The sequence below is a fragment of the Anguilla rostrata genome, chromosome 6 (genome assembly GCF_018555375.3).
Source record: "Anguilla rostrata isolate EN2019 chromosome 6, ASM1855537v3, whole genome shotgun sequence".
Taxonomy (NCBI): Eukaryota; Metazoa; Chordata; class Actinopteri; order Anguilliformes; family Anguillidae; genus Anguilla; species Anguilla rostrata.
Window position 1 is genome coordinate 11,101,656 of NC_057938.1, and position 19,300 is coordinate 11,120,955.

The 19,300-nt window shown below is 42.7% G+C and overlaps 1 protein-coding gene across 10 annotated transcripts in view; it reads left to right on the plus strand.

The window, feature by feature from the left end:
- The window catches only part of LOC135256511 (lipoma-preferred partner homolog), a 126,024-nt gene that overhangs the window by 92,178 nt on the left and 14,546 nt on the right, over positions 1-19,300 (plus strand). For all 10 annotated transcript variants that reach the window (XM_064338336.1, XM_064338341.1, XM_064338337.1 and 7 more), the window contains 2 exons: positions 12,101-12,197; positions 16,648-16,817. In XM_064338336.1, the coding sequence (XP_064194406.1) occupies positions 12,101-12,197; positions 16,648-16,817 (267 nt within the window). The remainder of the gene's footprint in view (positions 1-12,100; positions 12,198-16,647; positions 16,818-19,300) is intronic.

The following is a 19,300-nucleotide window of genomic DNA, read 5'->3' on the forward strand; positions in this document are numbered from 1 at the left end:
AGTAAAAACCTTCCTGGTTTTTCACATGACTCAGATGGCATTAGGAAGCTTAACTTTGCTTAAATTTTTGAGAGCAGCTTGCACATAGCATAAGAAGAAATAATAAGCTCGGAAGGAACATTTTTCACAGTCTCTGTGAATTTCAATATTCACTGTAGTGTTGCACCCACGTGTACCCTTTAATTCAAGGATTTTATGCGAGCGCAAATACAGAGAGTAGCACTTTGCCTTTGGGAATGACTCTTCAAGGACTGTTTTACTTTTTCTTATAATCACAAAACTAAATACCACACTGCGTCTTTATGTATTAAGAAGCAAATGAATATTGTAAGAAACAAAAGATTTGCAATTTTCTAGGGACAACTCTTTTGGTCCCAGTCTGGCACATAATGAGAACAAATGCACTGTTTTATTAGCTATGTATATCGGCCCCCAATTTTAAAATCAGCTCCCTTTGATTTCAGATAAAAGCACATTTTTAATAAAATTACAAATGGATATGTTTTGGTAGTACTGCTCCTGGGATAATTCACATTTTTGCAGATTCATTTTGCATTTCAGCAGTTTCCTCAGCTTGATGTCCTTCCTGCTCCATGCAACAGATTCTTGTGGCTGAAAATAATATTTTTTTTCACACTGTTCCAAAATAATCAATGCTAAATAAATACTTACACCAGAAAAACTGCAAAGCAGATATGTACAAGGAGGTCTCCAGAGTTTGCTGTCTGCTGCATTTCTACTGCCATTGTCCACATTATTTTCCTCTCTGAGCGATAGGTTTTTTTTCTTCTTTTTTTAAAATCTTGTAGCCTGCATCTGTGCTTTCATCCTGTAATGCGGAGATAGAGAGGAAATGGTAGATATAATCCAGATTAGAATAAAAGCAAAATCTGTCAGATGGGCTTTATAGGTGCTAATCTGGTTTGACCCAGTGTCATGACATTTTCATTAGCCACAAGGGGACCAAATCTGATTATTGCAAGTCTGTTCTCTGCTCTGCTTCTGCCGGTCTGTTGTGCAAACAAACCGAAATATTAAGCCTTTTGTAAAAGGATTCGTTTTGATATCGTCCGTTTCCATGAACGACTGCATATTGCTCAATTGACACATTGGATTATTAGTGTTCAAGGCTGGCGTTCTGCAGAGTGGCTGGTTATATTTCTGCATTATGAACCGGTGGCTGAAGTAGAGTGACCACAGAGGATTAACGTTGCTCGAGGTCTGAAACGCACGTGTGCAGAATTCTGAGAACCAAACCCGCTTGCGATTGGCTGTTCTTCTGTCCCCTGTTTCCCATTTGCTCCTTCCCTGAATTCTTTACATGGACATCTGCATGTTTCACTGTCCAGACTTCCAGTGACTCAATTACCCAAATACGAAAGCTTTTAATCTTTTTTTTTTTTGTTATGTAAAAATCAGTTTTTCATTGCTGGTGGTTACTTTTTACAATTTATTTGAGTCTTCGGATTCTCTAAATTAGAGCAAAGCTAAGCTGGATGATTTCTTGTGTTATTTCCAAGCTTGACTGACATTGAAAAGGGGATTATATCAAAATTGCCCAATCCCAACGGGCGGTTTAACCCCTTCAAAAAGGTCAGTGAGGGCTTCTGTCGTCAAATACAGAGAGCTTTAACCATGTGATGTGCCTCGCTGCTCCATTTAGTCCAGAGCAGGGCCCGATCTGACCTCGGGTTGTTCTGCTGAAAGCCTCTTGTGTGGCAGGTTTTTCTCCATTTCCAATCTGGCCAGCTTTTTTCTGCTGCACTCACTTTTAGGAATTAAAACAATGCACAGAGCACAACCACAGGGGTCCCGTGCTGTAAGGAAGTCTCGCGTCGCCGTTTCTGAGAAACGGGGACGTGGTTTAAAGAACTGCTGTGTGACTGGTTTAAAGAGAGCCCCGTAACTGTTCCCTTTAACGGAGCTTGAAATGAAATTTCTTTTTTGTTTCCATTGAAAAGCCAAAAAATATTGGAAAATGAACCATAGTGATAAATTTAGTTGGGATGTAGAGTGCACAAGCACACCTCAAGGCATAGGACACTAAGCAGACTCCAGTGCTTCAACGTGACTGCTGAACAAGCCAAATGTGGAACGCTGTGCCATAAAAACCTTACCAGGAGGCTGCCTACCCATCTTCTTGGGCCACATTGCTCATATAGCTAACCTTGGGGTGTTCAAGACCAGTCTTGAAGCTGCGCTACATGCACTCTGGGCTGCAGGTGAAAGGATAAGCCCGTATGGCCTGTTTGCATCATTTAACACAGTGGGTTTTTTTCTAGTTCATTGGTCAGGTTCTATAGGTTATGTAGATTATTGATTCCTTGGTAGAGTTTATTGATTGGACGGGGATATATTTGATTAGATTTCATTTATTTGGATATACTGTACAAAGAATGGATTGTAAAAAAAGATTCTTAGTCATCGCGGTTTTTCTGTAAGTTAATGAACTTGAAGATTAAATCCATGGTTGATCCATGGCCATTTTTTTCATTCCAAGAAGCTCTTTTGCTGCATTTTAAATAAAGTCTGTGTCTGACTTGTCTATCCCACCCTAAGACAATGATCAAAAGTACAGAGAGAGGGACAATGAGTGTTCAAAGATTCCATCAGTCCTTCATTAACTTGGTCTGTACATATCATTGATTTTTATCTCCATTATCTATACATATTACTTTTTTAATAGTTACTATGTGGTACTTAAGGCTGTGTCTGTTGGTATCTTTTAAGAAAGGGGATTATGTAAACAACCATAAAGTATGTACAAGGGCACGCACACACACACAGACACGACAGATTCATCCGTGCGCCGTCTGATCCTCATTAGCTTCCGATACTTTTTTTTTTTTGCCCTCATGTGATTTAAAATAAAGGGGCAAAGAGCTATTTTTATGGTGCAGCACATACTATTTAATCAAATCAGTAGCCTGAAGATAAATCTAGTATACCCATTTTAATGTAGGACTTCTATATCTATATTTGTCAAGCTTGGTGACTTTTTCCAGCTACGGCAACTGACATGAACTGGATCAGAAACTTTTCCTATGTTTGCCTTTGAAAAGCGGCTTGCCATTATAGAGGCTGATAGGTCAAGGTTAGACAGCGGTGTAACATAGAGGAAAGGGAACGGGCCTTGAAATCTTTGTAGCTTATTACTGTACTGCCATGCTGCTGGGTTTGTATTATTGAATATGATTGCAAGATCTACACAGCCCTTGAAGATTTCTGAAAAGGTTTTCATCCCAGAAATGTAATCAAATACAATCAAATACACTGTAACAGCTGTCCTTGAAAAGTCCTATTAATTTACCAAATAAAATTTAAAAATCACAGTTTTATAACCAATATATTGGTACTGCTTAGTGGAAAGGTTGAAGAGCTGTCCCCATTGTTTACATTTTATTTTCAATCTTTAGTTTTGTTATGATTCATTGTTTTGTGTCTTCATTAATAGAATGAGAATATGAATGAAGCGGTTTAAGGGTTCTATAAATTGAGATTTTCCTTTTGGTTATTTGTTTGTATTGTATCTATTTAAGTTACAAGAAAATTATGCATTTTCTCAATTTGACCTCCTTTGACAATTAATGAATACATTGATGTAATTATATCTTGCTATTTGAACATTAAAGAACAATGGCATTGAGCTATTCAGTTATATAACAGGTTTACATGCTAAATCTATTACTAAAATGCTGCATTATTTTGTCTTAGAAAACCTTTTGTCTTACACGTTGCTTGCACTTTTCACAATTGCTATTTTCTGGCGTGAGTATTTGCGAGTGTTTTCACACCGACAAAATAATTTGTATAAAATACTTTTTACTGCGTACAATGCAGTACACTCAATCTCTAAAAGCATTGACATTTGCGTTTTCAAAATAATTTTCAAATAAGCCCTGTTTTTACAATTTCACTGCTGTATTAATAAATAATGTTCCCAGATAATCATATGCTAGGAAAAATCATAAAAGGAACAGGATGGGTTTGACGAGCTCAGCAAGAGTTTAAAAAATGAGGCTTGTTTGATGGAGAATGAAATGAACCAGACTCATTCATCACTCTCCCGTTCACTTGCTGTGCTGGACAAGAGATGCTCGGCTGTGCTCTACTTTCCACGTGTCAGCAGTACACTAATTACCGTGGAAACCAGCGTTGAATGCAATTTGTTAATTGGATTTGAACCATTCTCATTAGACATTTCCAGTGCTCCATCACATCTATATTTCTCAACAGGAGAATTTATTTTATGATCTTCCACATCAGTTTTCCGTACTTGAGATTAGATTGTATAGATCTGAAAAAAATCATTATTTATTCATTTTAAGAGTTTATCTGTTACATGTTAATACATTTATAAGCAAAATATGGATATGTTTTCATGCTAGCTTGAATAATATGGACTATTACTATTCATTGGTCTCAGGAGGAAAATATCCTGATTCTCCACCATTTAAGTGATTTTAAATGATTAAGTGTATAACATCAACTTATCTGAAGCCTATCTCAGCATGCATTGGGCAAGAGGCAAGAGAAAATACACCCTGGACAGGTTGCCAATCTTGCAGGGCATTCACCATTCATACTATGGAAGTCAGTACTAAACATGTTAATTCTTTATTCCATAAGTCAAAGGAGTCACATTTGATTACATGAGCATGTAACAGACTGGGAATTTAAAAAAATAATTAATTGGTTCTGACCAGAAATTGGATTGTAAAGTCATGCTGATGAAATATAACATTAGCTATATTTATCACCAAAGAATACCTTGTTTTTAAAAATATGAAAATATGTACTACTTTACTTAATGAATTGAATTACACTATGATGTGCAATTTAATTTAACTAGTAGAGAACAGAGTTTTTGTGGCAATATGCTTCCCTACAGCATTCAAGTAAGGCACAATGCAGTAAAACATACAATTAAATTACCCAATGTCTGTTATGACTAAAATAGCATTGACTATTTGATGAGAAAAGAGCCGTTAACCAGCAGAGTGCATAGGCATTCCCAGTCCTCGTTCCAGTATAACAGAGCATTGACACTAGCACGAAATACAAAATGGTGAACTAAAACCCATTTTTGTTTACCTACAGAATATTTTACAGTGGCGCATGCTGTTTGAAGATCGTTCTGACCTGTAGGGGGGGTGTGCAATAGGGCACCTTTGCCATGACCCCCTGGGCAACTCAGAGTTAGTGACCTGGGCAGGACCAGTAATATAGCTAATGCAGTAAGTGTGGGGCTGGACTGTATTCACAGACGTCAGCAGCGGGGCCCTGATGGGTCCGTCTCTGCTATAGCATCTCATTACATTGCATTCTCATTCGGACAGGGGAGGCTTGCTGTGCATTTGTTCCCCAAAATGTACTTTCCTGTACGGGATGAGAATGGAATGAGATCGTCAGACCTGGTCGCGGGGAACGCTTGAATTTCCCCGTGTTTGTGGCCGTGTTACCCGAGCTTTGGAGATTTGGACTGGAAGTGCTGCGGCCGACACAAACAGAAGCAGTGCAATTTGTCCTCTCTGAAAGTTTGAGACAAATGGTTTCTTAATGGGAGTGGGAGGTAAGAACAGGTGTGGTTTGTAATGTAGCATAAGTACAGTTCCCATTATGTGTAATAGAAGGGACTAAGGTGCAGTGTGTTCTGCTCTGCCTGCCCCTGTAGCTGTGATTGCAGCAGGAGCCTTTTACTTTAAAGTTTAATTGCATTTGGCAGCATGTAGTAACATTCAAAGGAGAACGCTGGCCATAGATGTGCAATTACATGTATGATTACAAGTTTGAGATGCCCCCCCCACCCCCAGACTCAATTGTCAGATGTATTTTTCTTAATTTAAAACCTTCCAGCCATGGAGGGGGTGCTGATCAAAATAACCTCAGGTCTGCAATTTTCTCTGTCACAGTTGTTCTCTTGCCTTTAGTTTCCCTTGCCTGTTCCATTCACTTGAGGTTTTAAATCACTTTAAAACCACAGGTGGTTTTTAAATCCACTGTGAGCAACTTGAGGAATTTAGTCGTAATTATTTGTAAGGACATTCAGGGAATACTTACCTGACACACAAAACCGGTGTAATAAATGTTGAATTATAGATCATTTATTAATAGGTGCACAAAGCACTTTTACAAGTGGAGTTCCACTTGATTATTGAAATAAATATGGGACAAAGTAGTTTTCTTTGAGAGTAGAACTTGTCCTACATTTTACTAAACTGCACTGGTAGGGCACAACAAAGCTTGTTATTCTTACTGATGTTCATTTTAGTGATTGCTATGTTTTTTTAAAAAATATGAAGTTTAGCTCATGCTAAAATGAGTTGCTTCAAATGGGATTGAATGGCCCCTTGGACAACGAAACACGAGCAAGGTGTGTGTTTTCTACCAACGCTGCCAACCCTGTAACCAAAAAGTAGTTTGGTGTCCTAAACAACCGTTTTGTTTGTCAAAAGTGGTGTAGACACAGTTCTCCAGCAATTGCCTGCACAATTGTTGCAAACATGCTGCGGGTTCCTGAACTGCCACGGGAGCCAGTCTTGTGTGAATTGGGAGGAAGGCTGCTGACTGGACCCCTCCTTTCCTGGGTAGCTCAGTGTCCAGTCACGACCCACCCTGCTGCCTGGCTGTTCACAGTAAAATCAATATACCGATCTGCTGGGCAATTCACAGCACAAAGTTCTAGCGCTATAACAGGATGTGCCATCCGGCATGCCCCATAAATAGTGCCGTCTGACATCACAGCCCAGCCGTACTCCGCTGTCTGGCTCTGCCTGAGATGGTGGTGCGTTGTAAATAGTTTTCTTCTGTGGGGCGGGTACAATAACAGTTTCCAGATTCCAGGGGTTTGACTCACAGCGGAAATGCTGTAACTTGCAGTCAAAACAAATGTTTAGCAGAGAGTTTCATATTTACTGAAGCAATTAAGATAAAGCACTATTCTTAATGGTGCTTTGCCTTAACTGGAAGTCTGTCTCCTAGAGGCTGTACAGTACCTCCTCCCTCCTTAACCTCCATTCCATCTTGTCACCAATAGAGGAACAGTTTCCTGGCTGACTGGCATGCTGGTATCTGCCAGAGTGACTCCTGAGACGATCTGTTAACTGACCGACTCAGTTGTCATTCACTCACAGAAACTCCAGGGGCTGGTAGTGCAGCATCAGCTGGTGCGACCGTCCCCAGAACCTTAGTGACCTGCCTGTTCTGTGGCAAAGTTCAAGGTTTCTTTGCACTTTGCACCCACTCCCATCCCAGCATGTTTATATGCGGTCATGCTTATATGGCAGTCTTTCATTCAGCCTATGTGTTCTGCAGACCATTAGCAGCTGAGTATTTGTGTTTTCTGTGATCTCAGTCCTGCGCTTGACAGTATTAGCATAAAGAGCCATAGAACCTGCAGTGTCCCATCTCACTCAAGGTGCCTGTAGTTTGGTCAGGTCTGCTTGAGTCAGCAACAGGATGTCGCAGCGTAGTGAACAAAGCACAAATGAATAATCGGCATTCCCTCAGATATTCAGTGTGTGGGAACTCAGCTTGGTTGCCATCACATTCACCGATATTTAATTAAAATTTATAGTGGACTGATAATTATATTCAGAATCTGTAAGTTCCATATAAGTCTGATGTGCACATTTTCATGATAGGCCTTGTGATCACATTACTGTCATGAGACTCTGGTGCCCCTATTTATTCAATATGGTTGGACTGGATTGGTGATGGAAACACTTGAACCTGGTTGAGAGGTCATGTTTTTGGATGTCTCGTGTTCTGAGAGTAGCAGACGTGCTCTCTGGCAGGTTGCTTGTGTATCTCCTTGTAGAGTCCAGTTGTGCCTGCCTAAGTGGCCCCTGGTTCAGTCGCCCACAGATTATTCTCTATTACAGCGACACCTGCTGGCAGGTCATGGACCTGGCGGTCGGTCATTTCCTGGGGCTTCCCTCTCGGAATTCTGCTGTTGCTGAGCAGCCCAGCTGCTTTTATGTGTTGATTGGAAAGTTCCACACTAGGGCTCGTGTCTCAACTCTTGTTTGAAATTTGAAAAGTTTTGAAGGTCTCAATTCTTACTTTTTAAAAATATATGGCAGCCACCCAACTGTGGCTTGGCTTCTTCTTTTTCCCAGAGAAGAGTTAAAACACTGGGATGGTGTTTGGACAGGCCATAATATGACAAATTGAAGTGTCATTTGGCTGTAATTGTTCGGTTAGTGAGACCGAAGGAAGTGCAACCTTTTGCTTTAGAAACGATAATATGGAGGACACAGTCCACACTGCACATCACACAGGAGGGAGAGGGTTCATGAACCCTTTTAAAACAACAACATAAATCTGAGAACTATTCTCCGTACACCGGTAAATATAATTGAATAGCACCCTGTTGATAGAAGGACGGGAGGCAGATGTCTTTTTTTATCCAAACCAATTAGAACAGCCTGTACCTAGCTCCCGGTCATAGTACTTTGTGTAATTATGATAATTTCTGAAATTCATTGTAATTTGCTAAGCATGCGAATGGTTATCTCTTTGCAAAGATGGTGATAGTGTCAGTATCTGAAAAAACACCGCCTCCTTTTCTATTTTTTATTTTTATGCATGATCACACTTTCATGGCCTGGTAGCTTTTTGGATGTCGCTGCTTAAGGAAGGAAGTTAGCTTTCATCTTCGGTCAGTCGATATACAGAGTTACCTTTTGTAACAAAGATGCTATTTCTGAGCTTTGATTTGAAATCATTGCTTTTTTTTCTTTACTGTTCAAATTTTCAGCTGAAATTACCTGACCCATTTATGCATAGAGTGAACAAAAAAAAAGCACTTCCTTCGATGCTGAGGCCTTGAGCTGGATTTGAAAAGGCACGTGGACCTTGTGCAATAAAGCTTAGACTTCAAGTTATTTTTCCGATAATCACATCCATACTCAAATTAACATCCCAGTGAAATTCCTTTCACAAGTCTTTTGTTTCTCCCCCTCCCCCAGCGTGTACTGCCTGGTCATGTAAGGATATTTTCATAAAGGGAAACGCGTAGAGAGAGAATAGCACCTGGCACAGTTACAGCGTTGAACAGTTACGGTATGTTGTTAATCTCCTGGCTCTGTGCCATGGCAAGTATCTGTCAGCTCCTCAGTGTGCATGTTTCCATAATAATAATAATAATAATAATAATAATAATAATAAATAAAACAAAACTAAATCTCAAGGACTATGCACTTACATTAAGTAATATTAGACATAAATATTAAAAATATTAGGAGCACAGCAGGAGTGAGTGTTGAGCGTTTTTCAGCATTGTGAATGTTAAATGGAGTCAGCCGGGAACAGAGAGTACCGTTCTGAGTGAACTCACCGGCCTCACCGCCTCATCTAATTTACTTTTATTGCCTCTCCCCCCCCGCCCCCCGCTCCCCGCTCCTCCCAGACTGCAGTGCTCCTCTGTTTGATGCGATGCGAGGGCGGCTAGCTGTGCCTCTCGTCTTTCGCGCGCCTCGCCCTCCTGTGTTCCGTACCCCCTGCCGGCCGGGGCGTGACGCGACGCACCCGGGACCCCTCTGATCTCCCCCGGGCCCCCGGCCGGCGGGGTGCGTCATCGCAACGCCGCGCAAGCGTCAGAGCGCGGGCGCCGGCGTCTGATCTTTTCCCGCTCCGTCCCTTTAGATAGCCCAGCGCCGTCGCCGCAGTCAGCCAAGCTAACGCCGCGGCGCTCAGAGCTCGGGTTCTAAAGGCCGAATCGATAGAGGGGGACCTTTTTGTGTGCGTGTGTCTTGTCGATAACTCTGTGGAGCCGCTGAGCAGCGTTTGTTTCACCCGTAACATGTTTTCAGTCTGAAGAGACAGGCTTGCTCAACAGTGATTTTTTCTTTATTAAGGTTTTGCATCAAGAAAGGGTCAGCCCTTTAGTTTTTGTAAATAGTAAATAAATAAAAAATCATTAGTCAGAATTTATTATTTGTCCATTAATTAACTAGGAAATACCTTCAGATAATATATATATATTCTTTTTGCTCCTGGGCCATGAATATGGCATATTCCTCTATGAAAAGAAGCAGCTAACTGGTGTTTTCCCTTTGGACTCTTATGGCCAGATATAACAATACATTCTCAATTGGATACAGAGGTGCGTTCAAGTTCAGCGAACAAGGCAAATGTTCCAAGATGGGTATTTAAATCGAAGATGCCGTTAAGTGTGTTTTTTCAATTATGTTATTGCTAACGCTGGCCAATGTTATTATTGTTCGCTAGCTAGCTATTGTTTTTTATTATCGATGATCACAGAAGCAGCTGTGAGTACAAACACTCTCGTCGCCATGTCTGTTTATGTTTAATGCAAACAATTTGGAAAGTTCATAAAAATCCGTTGAAATTGAAGTGTTCAAAGAGAACATGTTCGCCACGAACATTCGCCTCTGTTCGCTGAACTTGAACGCACCTCAGGTACCTGTTCTGGAAGGCCTTGTGGCAGTTTGAACCATCATTTACAGGCAAATTTGAAGAGCCTTGCCTAGTTAATGGGGATATTTTTCGGTTAAAAAAGGCCTGTTGTTGTTGTTTTGTTTTTTTTAAAGCTGCGCATAGCCGTGCTAATGAGAGTGTTTTGAAGGCTCATAAGAGGCCAGCGGGAGTGTTCTCGACTGCGCCGTGGTGGTTTAGCACGTCTCTCTCTGCCTGGCCCGGGTCTCCCGTGGGACTGGCCACCCTACAGCTGCAGGAAGCACCACCTGTCGATCTGCTGGAGGGTTATTTCCGGCCCCACGCTCCACTGATGAAGAGTGTCTGGCAGAACGCCTCCAATTAGCCACGCGAGCGATGAGAATTAATAGAAGCAGGGGAACTGGCAGATGAGACCCAGCATGTTTCAAAGAAGGAAGTGTTTTGTGAACTTATGCAACAGGCAAAATACCAGAAACCACTGAGGTGGTTATTTTAGTTTTTTTGTGATGCCCTGAGCTCTCTTGAAGCAGGCTGTAGTAAACCACAAAACTGAAAAACACATTGCTTTATCCTTGAATGGTATATGTGCACATGCATGCACTTGTGTGTACATGTCCATAAGTCTGTCAGCTAGTGTGTGTAAGGCAGCAGTGGGAGCAGATGTTACACGCTGCTAACGCTCACTTGCTATATTGTAATGCAGTGGATATCAAGCAGTTGTTTTGGATCCTGTTGGCTCAAATGTGCTTGGTTGCAACTTTTAAGTAAAGTTTACAATGATATATTATTCGATATGTAGAGGGGTTTTCTAAGAAACACAAGGGTCATAACGTGTGCTTTTTCAAACAAACACAAGGGTCACAAGATGTTCTGATAAACACGGTTTTGATTGTTTTGTCTTCTACATGTTTAATTGTGTATGTGTGTGTGTGTGTTTGTGTGTGAGTGAGCGTCCTCAACACCTATGACATACAGTGCCTGGATGCAGTCCCCTACAGTTAACTTTGTGCTTCACGTTGAGTTACACAACCAAATGACACTTCATCATTGCTACTGAGAACACTAAGTCTTCCTGCTCTAAAGACTTAGAGAATGGAATGTTAAAAGGTCTGTAGCCTGCACTCTTCATAATATCTCTGTAAATCACCGGTCCCTATGTTTCGTCAGGGTCATCCTTGAACCTTTGATGATCTCTGATATGCCTGTGGAGTGCCAGCTTTTCCAGAAGTGAGCTCTCACGCAAGCTGTGGATTAGAACGATTCATGAGAGCTATAATAGGGTCTTCTACATCCAGTTACCAAGGACACTTGTCCTGCTAGAATTGCAATCAATCGCTCTGATTTATTTGTCTTCTTTACTGTATTATGTTCCAACAATTTCTCGCACAGCACATCAGTGCCTAACGGTGACCTGAGCTGGATAGTCTTCGGCTCGTTAGGCATGATCTCCTGAAGATGATAAGAAAACAGGTTATATTTACTGGTTTGTGCTGAGTAATGTCATTTGCCCCTGATATTCCTGGAACAACAGCATTCTTTCAGGAGATGGATTTCAAAGGTCATGAGGTCATCGGTGGTCATATGCGAGAGAGCACCCATGTCCACACAATGCACCTCTTGTTATGGGCGCTGTAGTTATGGTGTGTACAGCACATTAACGGTGGCCCTTTATTTTCAGGGTGTCCCTCCCAGCGGTGGCCTTGAGGATGAGTTGGAGCGCCTGACCAAGAACTTGCTCTACGACATGGACAACCCCCCCTCTGATGAGTACTTTGGTAAGAGCATCCACTGGCTCCAGGCCCTAACTGTAACCCTTCAGTGTATGTTATGTTCAAATGTAAATCTGCTTTTCTGTTTTCTGGGAATTCCGTCTATTAATCGGGTCATACCCAAATGGTTTCCGGTTTCTCTGCCTTCAAGTGCACATCTACAAACTTAATTCTTAAGCAGCCTTGTTTGAGAGGTGAACAAAAGCTAAAAAGAGGGAGTTTAGCTCTTATTGGTGTGAGCCCTGTTCCTGGAGCAGTTGCACTGTGAAAGGTCCGGAGCAGAAGCCGGCGCTCAGCGGAGCGGCTGAGCGGTTCTGCCTCGACATGCGACTCGTCCCCGGGACGCCCCGCTCTGCCACGCGTGCTCTCGCTCACTCGCTCGCTCGCTCGCTCGTGTTTGCACACTGATGCTTGTTTGCCCCCGGGTCGTGGAACGCGGCCGTCGGCGACGTTAAATAGGTCGTGTGTGCGCTGAGGTAGCAGCCGGGAGGAGAGCGCGGGGAAGGCTGTCGACGCAGCTTCCTTGCAGTCCGAAAGGGGGGGGGGGAAAGGAAGCGTGACCGGCGCGAGATTTGAGCCCGTCGTCAGACCAACGATTAGACGGTTCGCTCCAGCGGGTTAACGCCACGCCGATTATATTTGCACACTTTATCTGCCGATTCGGAGCACCTCGCGCATCGGCTGTTCCCGATAAAATAACTTGTGCTGGCTGGGTCTTTTGCTGTGTAAGTGTAGCTTTAATAAAGACGTAAAATGACATTTTACGACTTAACTTTTACTGACCCTTTTTCGTGCAGTCGGTGCGTCGGGGCTTTTCATGTGTAAATAATTAAATAAATAGTCTGTCCGTGATCTCTTTCATCTATCGGCTGAGCAATATTCGGGTTGATCGTATTCCCCAACGAGAAGCTACAATTGTGCTTTGAGTACAGGCTTTGAAATGTCCTTAAGGATTGTTCAGACTGTTAAAGAAAAAGAGACCTTGTTTTCTTTTTGCTGTTTGAAGCCTTTTTGAACCAGCTGGATATTTTAATGATGTTTTATGTATATGTGAAACATCCTGGCCAGGGCCTTTCTGTGTGCAGTTTGCATGCTCTCCCTGTGTCCATGTGGGTTTCCTTCAGGTCCTCCGGTTTCCTACCACAGTCCAAAGACATGTAGGGTAGGCTAATTGGAGAGCCTAAATTGCCCATAGGTACTGCGTGAGCATGTGAGTGAATTGTGCGCGTGTGCCCTGCAATAGATTGGCGACCTGTCCAGGGTATATTCCGCCCAGTGCAAGCTGGTATAGGTGTCAGCCTCCCCCACCACTCCCCAGACCATGACCAGGAATAAGTGTGTCGGATAATGGATGGGTGGATGTACGTAAAATGTAACTGAAGAACAAGAGAAAAGAACTGGTTGATTGCCGAGGATGCTATCCAGTTGATATTTGAGTGAACATACACTCTTTTTTAAAACCATTAATAATTTGGTTTCATTTAGCTTTTCTTTGGCCTGATGTTAGAGGCATTGCTAGGACCTTTTAGAAGTAAGTGACCATCGTGTTGAATTAGATGAGACGACGTGGCTTTGTAGCATGTTAGTGTAAATTTTATGAGGGGGAGGGTTAGCACAGTCCGTGTCTCCTACTGTAGTTGCATTTACTCATGTGGTTACTCTGGAAAGGCTTCCTGTGTTTCAGGTGACCAGATTTTCAACACTCAAAACCAGGACACATAGCTAAATAATTCAAATAGGCTTGGCGCATCATTTATTAATGAGCTATCTGGATACTTATTTATGGAGCCTTTGTTTTATTTACTGTTGTGTTGTGTCATATTTGGAGTCGTTTTAAACATATCTTGTTGGTTGTTTACATATGTCTTATTTCTTACTAATTTCTTAAGCCTCTTTCATCCATGCTTGTATTAAATAAGGAAAATGCCCTCCAGAAATAGTTCTATCTAACCATCTTACCAGTAGCATGTCATTTTTGCATGCGTTAGCTGTGCGAAAATGATGTTTTTGGTCGTCTTCACTGTTGTGACTTATAATCATAATTTGTTATTTAAAGATGCCGTGTGCAGATACTACTGCAGGTGATCAGTAGTTGTCATTCGTTAGTGATAGGTCTGAGAATTGATGTTATATGTAAAGTGGGTTTTGCAGTGAGGAATTTGGTGGCCTGTTCATTACCTGTGTGCCCATGTTATATTTTCATGTTTGGGGTAACGTGTGCTCTGTGCATTTCCTCTGCGGTGCCCCCCCCCTCTTGAGACGCTCTCCCAGTGCTTAGCACAGTGTGCCCTGGCGTTCTGGGCCCTCTTCTGCGGCGGTTCACGTGAGGTAATCCCCGTGAGTGGCCCTGCCTGGGCGTGTCCACCGAGTGTTGCGGCATCAGTTGCCGTGCGACACCAGCCGCACCGTGGTCACCGCCGTCGCTGCCCCCCCCCCCCCCCATCCCTCTGCACCCGCCTGCATAGCTTCTCTTTCCAAAACATGCAACCCAACCGCCCTCCCCCTATGTTACTGGTACAGGGGAGGAGACTGTGGAGGAGTCGGTTAGAGGAAGCGGGCGAGGCCATCGCTGCCGCCGCTACTGCCCCCCTGGTCTCCAGGGAGACTCAGGCCTTAAAGAATGAAAGGAGTGGCTTTAGAGGAGGAAAACAAAATAAATACAAAAACTTTGTGTAACTGGAGCCCTCAGCAACCCTTTCTGGTGGACTTAGCCTGCCTGTTTTAGCGTTCACTGACCTGTGTGTTTGTTTATATCTGCAGTCAAACATGAACAATTTAGTATGACTGTTTTTTTTCCTCAGCGAAAGGATTCTTTTCAAAATCCATAACATTCGATTACTGTCAGTGCTGTGAGTTTCAATGTGCCCCGTGCAGATTTAATGTCCTTCTTTAGCTGCTCCAGGACAGTTTTGTTTGTTGACTTTTTGACTTCATCAGATGGCCATTAGCTTCAGTGTGCGGATATCCATTTTCTTTCAATCTTCACATGTACTTTTATCCTGCACCTGGCCAAATACTGGTTGGATGTGCACACAGCTACTCTACTGTGCATTAGCTTCTTCACATCGCATTTATTAAAAAAAGATATTAAACTTATTTTCATGTCTATTTGGAAAGGAAGAGAGGGCTGTTTTGCCTTGAAAATGTAACAGATTCCTGATCTTTAACCTAATTTAGAGGCCTCATTCTGGGACCTCTTTTGGGGGGGGGGGGGGGGGGTGTTGTTAAGTTCACACATCTCTCGTATGGCCTTTACTGGGTCTGGGCCATCGTTTAAAAAAAAAAAAAATCTTCCCAGCGCATCATTTTTCCCAGTTTGCTCGATTTGTGCAGACCTCAGCTGAAACGTAGCCCTATGTAGGTCTCTGTGTACTGCCGGACAGTGTCAATATCGCTCCTCGGAAACGAAAACAAAGAGGACAATCTGAAAGAATTTGGAGTATTTTGTCTCTAAACCTCCCCCCGTCCAAAATTGCTTCCTCTCACAGAACGCACTGCATGCTAAAGCATTAGAACCATTTTATATTTGCGTATTAGCCAGTTATTCTTCAAAAGAATTATGTGTAATATTATTTTCTGATTGAACCATTTCCTATGGTGCATACAACACCATTCTGTGCTCAAAGACAGAGGCAATGACATTGTATAAAAACTGAAATTCATGTTCATAATTGTGAATACAAGTTGGCAGACGCTTTTATTCGAAGTGACGTACAATAAGTGCATATCGAAGGTCATTGGAACAACTACAAAATGCAGATCTGATAAGATACAATACTGATTATGCAACAGTTATTCATAGCCACGAACACATTAAGTCCAGTTTATATGTACAGCCTCTGAAAACATGAAATTACTGTACAAGCTGTTTTTTCTTCATTTAGACCACAAAACACCAAGAGCCCCTATACTTCCCATTGTAAAGCCTGTAGTTTTTCAAAAGATTCTTTCAGTATCATGTGTCCTTCATCGTGCACAAAGCCTATCCCTTTACGCTCACTGGTGGAGCGTGCATTATGTAAATGCATGTGTCCATGACTTAAACCAAATGCTTTCCCCGAGTTTCATAGAATTGTATAGGTTTGTGAAAGTACAGGTGAGGCACTCCAGTTGACGATGGGAAATAAAAAGACTGTTTTGTGTGATGTGCCCTGCAGAAGGGTGTGCTCTAAGAGGAAGATAAATAATGCAAGAGTTAGGTCTGTGTGCGTGTGTGGGTTTTTGTGTGTGTGCTGTGTGTGTGTGTATGTGCGCATGTGCGTGTGTGGATGTGGGGTGTGTCTGTGTGCACAGATGAACTGTGTGTGTGTGTGTGTGTGTGTGTGTATGTGTGTGAGTGAATGAACTGTGTGTGTGTATATGGTGTGTATATGTGTTTGGCTGGTTGCGATGTGTTCGTGTGCGGTGTGTGAAACAGGCGTGTACAGGCTGTTGACTCTCTGCCCCCTCTCCCCAGGCCGCTGCTCCTCCTGTGGGGAGAACGTGGTGGGAGAGGGCACCGGCTGCACCGCCATGGACCAGGTCTTCCACGTGAACTGCTTCACCTGCACCACCTGTGGCAGCAAACTGCGCGGGAAGCCCTTCTACGCCATGGAGAAGAAGGCCTACTGCGAGCCCTGCTACGTGGTGAGCGCCCTCTCTCCCGCTAACGCCCAGGACAGCGCTACTGACAGAGATCAGTCATTTCACGCATACAGTAGTCATTTTGCTTTACTTGAGTACCACTGTATGTTTCGTCTCATTCAAAATCCCCACTGAGTAGGTATGTGTTTATGTGATGTGTATATTGTTTTGCTCTGGACGTGAGGCTAGCTTTTTGAGCATGTTCCCTGACCAACAAGAAAAACATCCCCCTGAATGAGCTATGGTTTGTTGTTGATCATCATCGCCATCTGTTACATATGTGGGACTGGTCAGCACCACACTGAAGATTAGAGTGCTCAAATCGCACTGCAGTTACATTTCTGGTTTGAAACTATGCAGCAGCCTTTCCCCTTCTTTTGATTGTCATCTTTTTTTATCTAGAATTATTTTATTTAGAATTTAGAATTATACTTTTCAATATTCTATGATTTCGCCTCTTCAAAAAGAGGAAATTTCATAATTCCATTGTCAATGTGAATCAGTTTCTGCAGTTCATGATAATTGCATAATATTGGAAGATTTTTCATTCTCCTTTTTTTACGCAATTGGTAACAATTGGAATACACGTGGTCCCGCGTGCATTCAACTGCAAGTCATAAGGGCCTTTATGGGTTGCCTAACGTACATTTGGCTGTTTTTGTGCTGGAAAAGAACTACTTGCAACAGAAAGGAATACATATCTGTAATGTGAAGCCAATTCCTGGCTGCACTTGTCCGTCATTTCCGCGGACCTATCACACAGGAGCGGTGACATCACGTGACCTCTCTCATTCCATTTAAACAACCGTCATCTCACAGCTCGTCTCTGGGATTCCGGAACAATCCCTGCTTCTGCCACGCAAAACAACACAAACGAAAGGGGAGGCAAAAGAAAAATCAGGTCCTAATTGCGTCTTCACTTCCGGTCATCTCCTGGAAGCGTCACCGACAGACTGTTCCGCGAGGGCTTCCGCTACGGGCCTTCTGCTCGCTCGCGCCTCGTTAGCTAATGAGTCATTCATCTTTCCCTTTTTAGCTCCCTGATATTTCCGCGTCTCTCCCGTGTCCCCCTGACCCGGGTCTCTCGCCCTGGGACGACAGCTACTCGCGCGAGCGTCTGTGATTAACCTGATTCGTAATTACCGCCACGAACGCGATCATTAGGGGACGGAGGATGCAGTAGTGACAGTTGACCTCTGCTCCACAAGAGTTTGAATACTGCACTCCTTGCCGCCGCGCTCGGGGAGCCGCGGGGACCCGGAGCGGAGCTAATCAACGCCGCGCAACGAGCGGGAATCTCATTTGCCACACGGGGACGCGGCGCGCCCTTCCCATCGTTTTCAGAACAGCCTCCGAGCGCACTTATCGGAGTTTGACCCCGTCTCATTTGACAACCTTGCCGCGCGTAATGTGTATTATTTTCAGTGTTCCGCGATGCGTACGTCTAAATTTAAAGGCGAGGGTTTCCGAACGCACGGATATTTTGACAGCTCTTTGTGTGAGTCGGTAATTGCAGGGGGACAGGGAGTGTTAGCTGCTCTTTATCCAGTAGACATTTTTATGCACCAGCACCAACATTCTAGCGACAGTCTCTTACTATAATGCTGAAATGGATCAACACATTATTCTCCTTGCATACTTTTATTTGTAACGTATACGGCTTCACCCCTTTTTGAATTGTCTCGATCCACTAGTGCCAGAGCCATTGTTTCTGTAAGGTTGGAGTATTCCCAGCTGCAGCTTAATGACTACGGAGTGGCAGGTCATTCACCAACTTTACGCATTTAATCAGTGCAAACGTACCTACAATTTTGATCGCTAAATTTGAAGTATATAAAATAATATCTTAGTTGAAATAATTTATTCAGCATTCATTTATCTCTTCACTGTTGTGTGAATCTGGGATGAAAATGTCTTTTTTATTTTTAGGTTTTGTTTAGTATTTATTTAACCAGGAGAGTCTCACTGGCATTAAAATCTCTTTGACAAGAGACCTGACGTGTGTCTAACCTCTGAGGTAACATTTTTGCCTAGGAGAAGAGCAAAAGACAGTCTTCAGAACTTCAGTCTTCGGTAACACCACAAGAATTTCGGCTTCAGTTGTGAACCAGAGTTCATTGTTGTGAATTTGTCTTTGAAGCTTCTCATGTCTTGGGGAGTTATTTTTCCAATTATCTTCTCCTCCCAGTGCTTAAGCTAATGGCCACTTAGAAACATAGTACAGTTCACAGAAACATTTTGAATGTCCTAGCTCGATGACTGGGCTCAGTATCATCAGTGATTTTAAGTATATTTAAGAGGAAATGGCATGTAATTGTATCTCAGATGGTCATTTGCATTTAAGACATTGTCTAATGTAGAGGATTTAATCTGAAACCAAAGCTATTTCTGCAGTGATATGCATTGGGAATGTGCGTTTTTGGCTTTTGGATAGTGCCAAAGCCACCATTGTCATAGGTTTTCTGTAAAAAGACAGAAGCCATCAA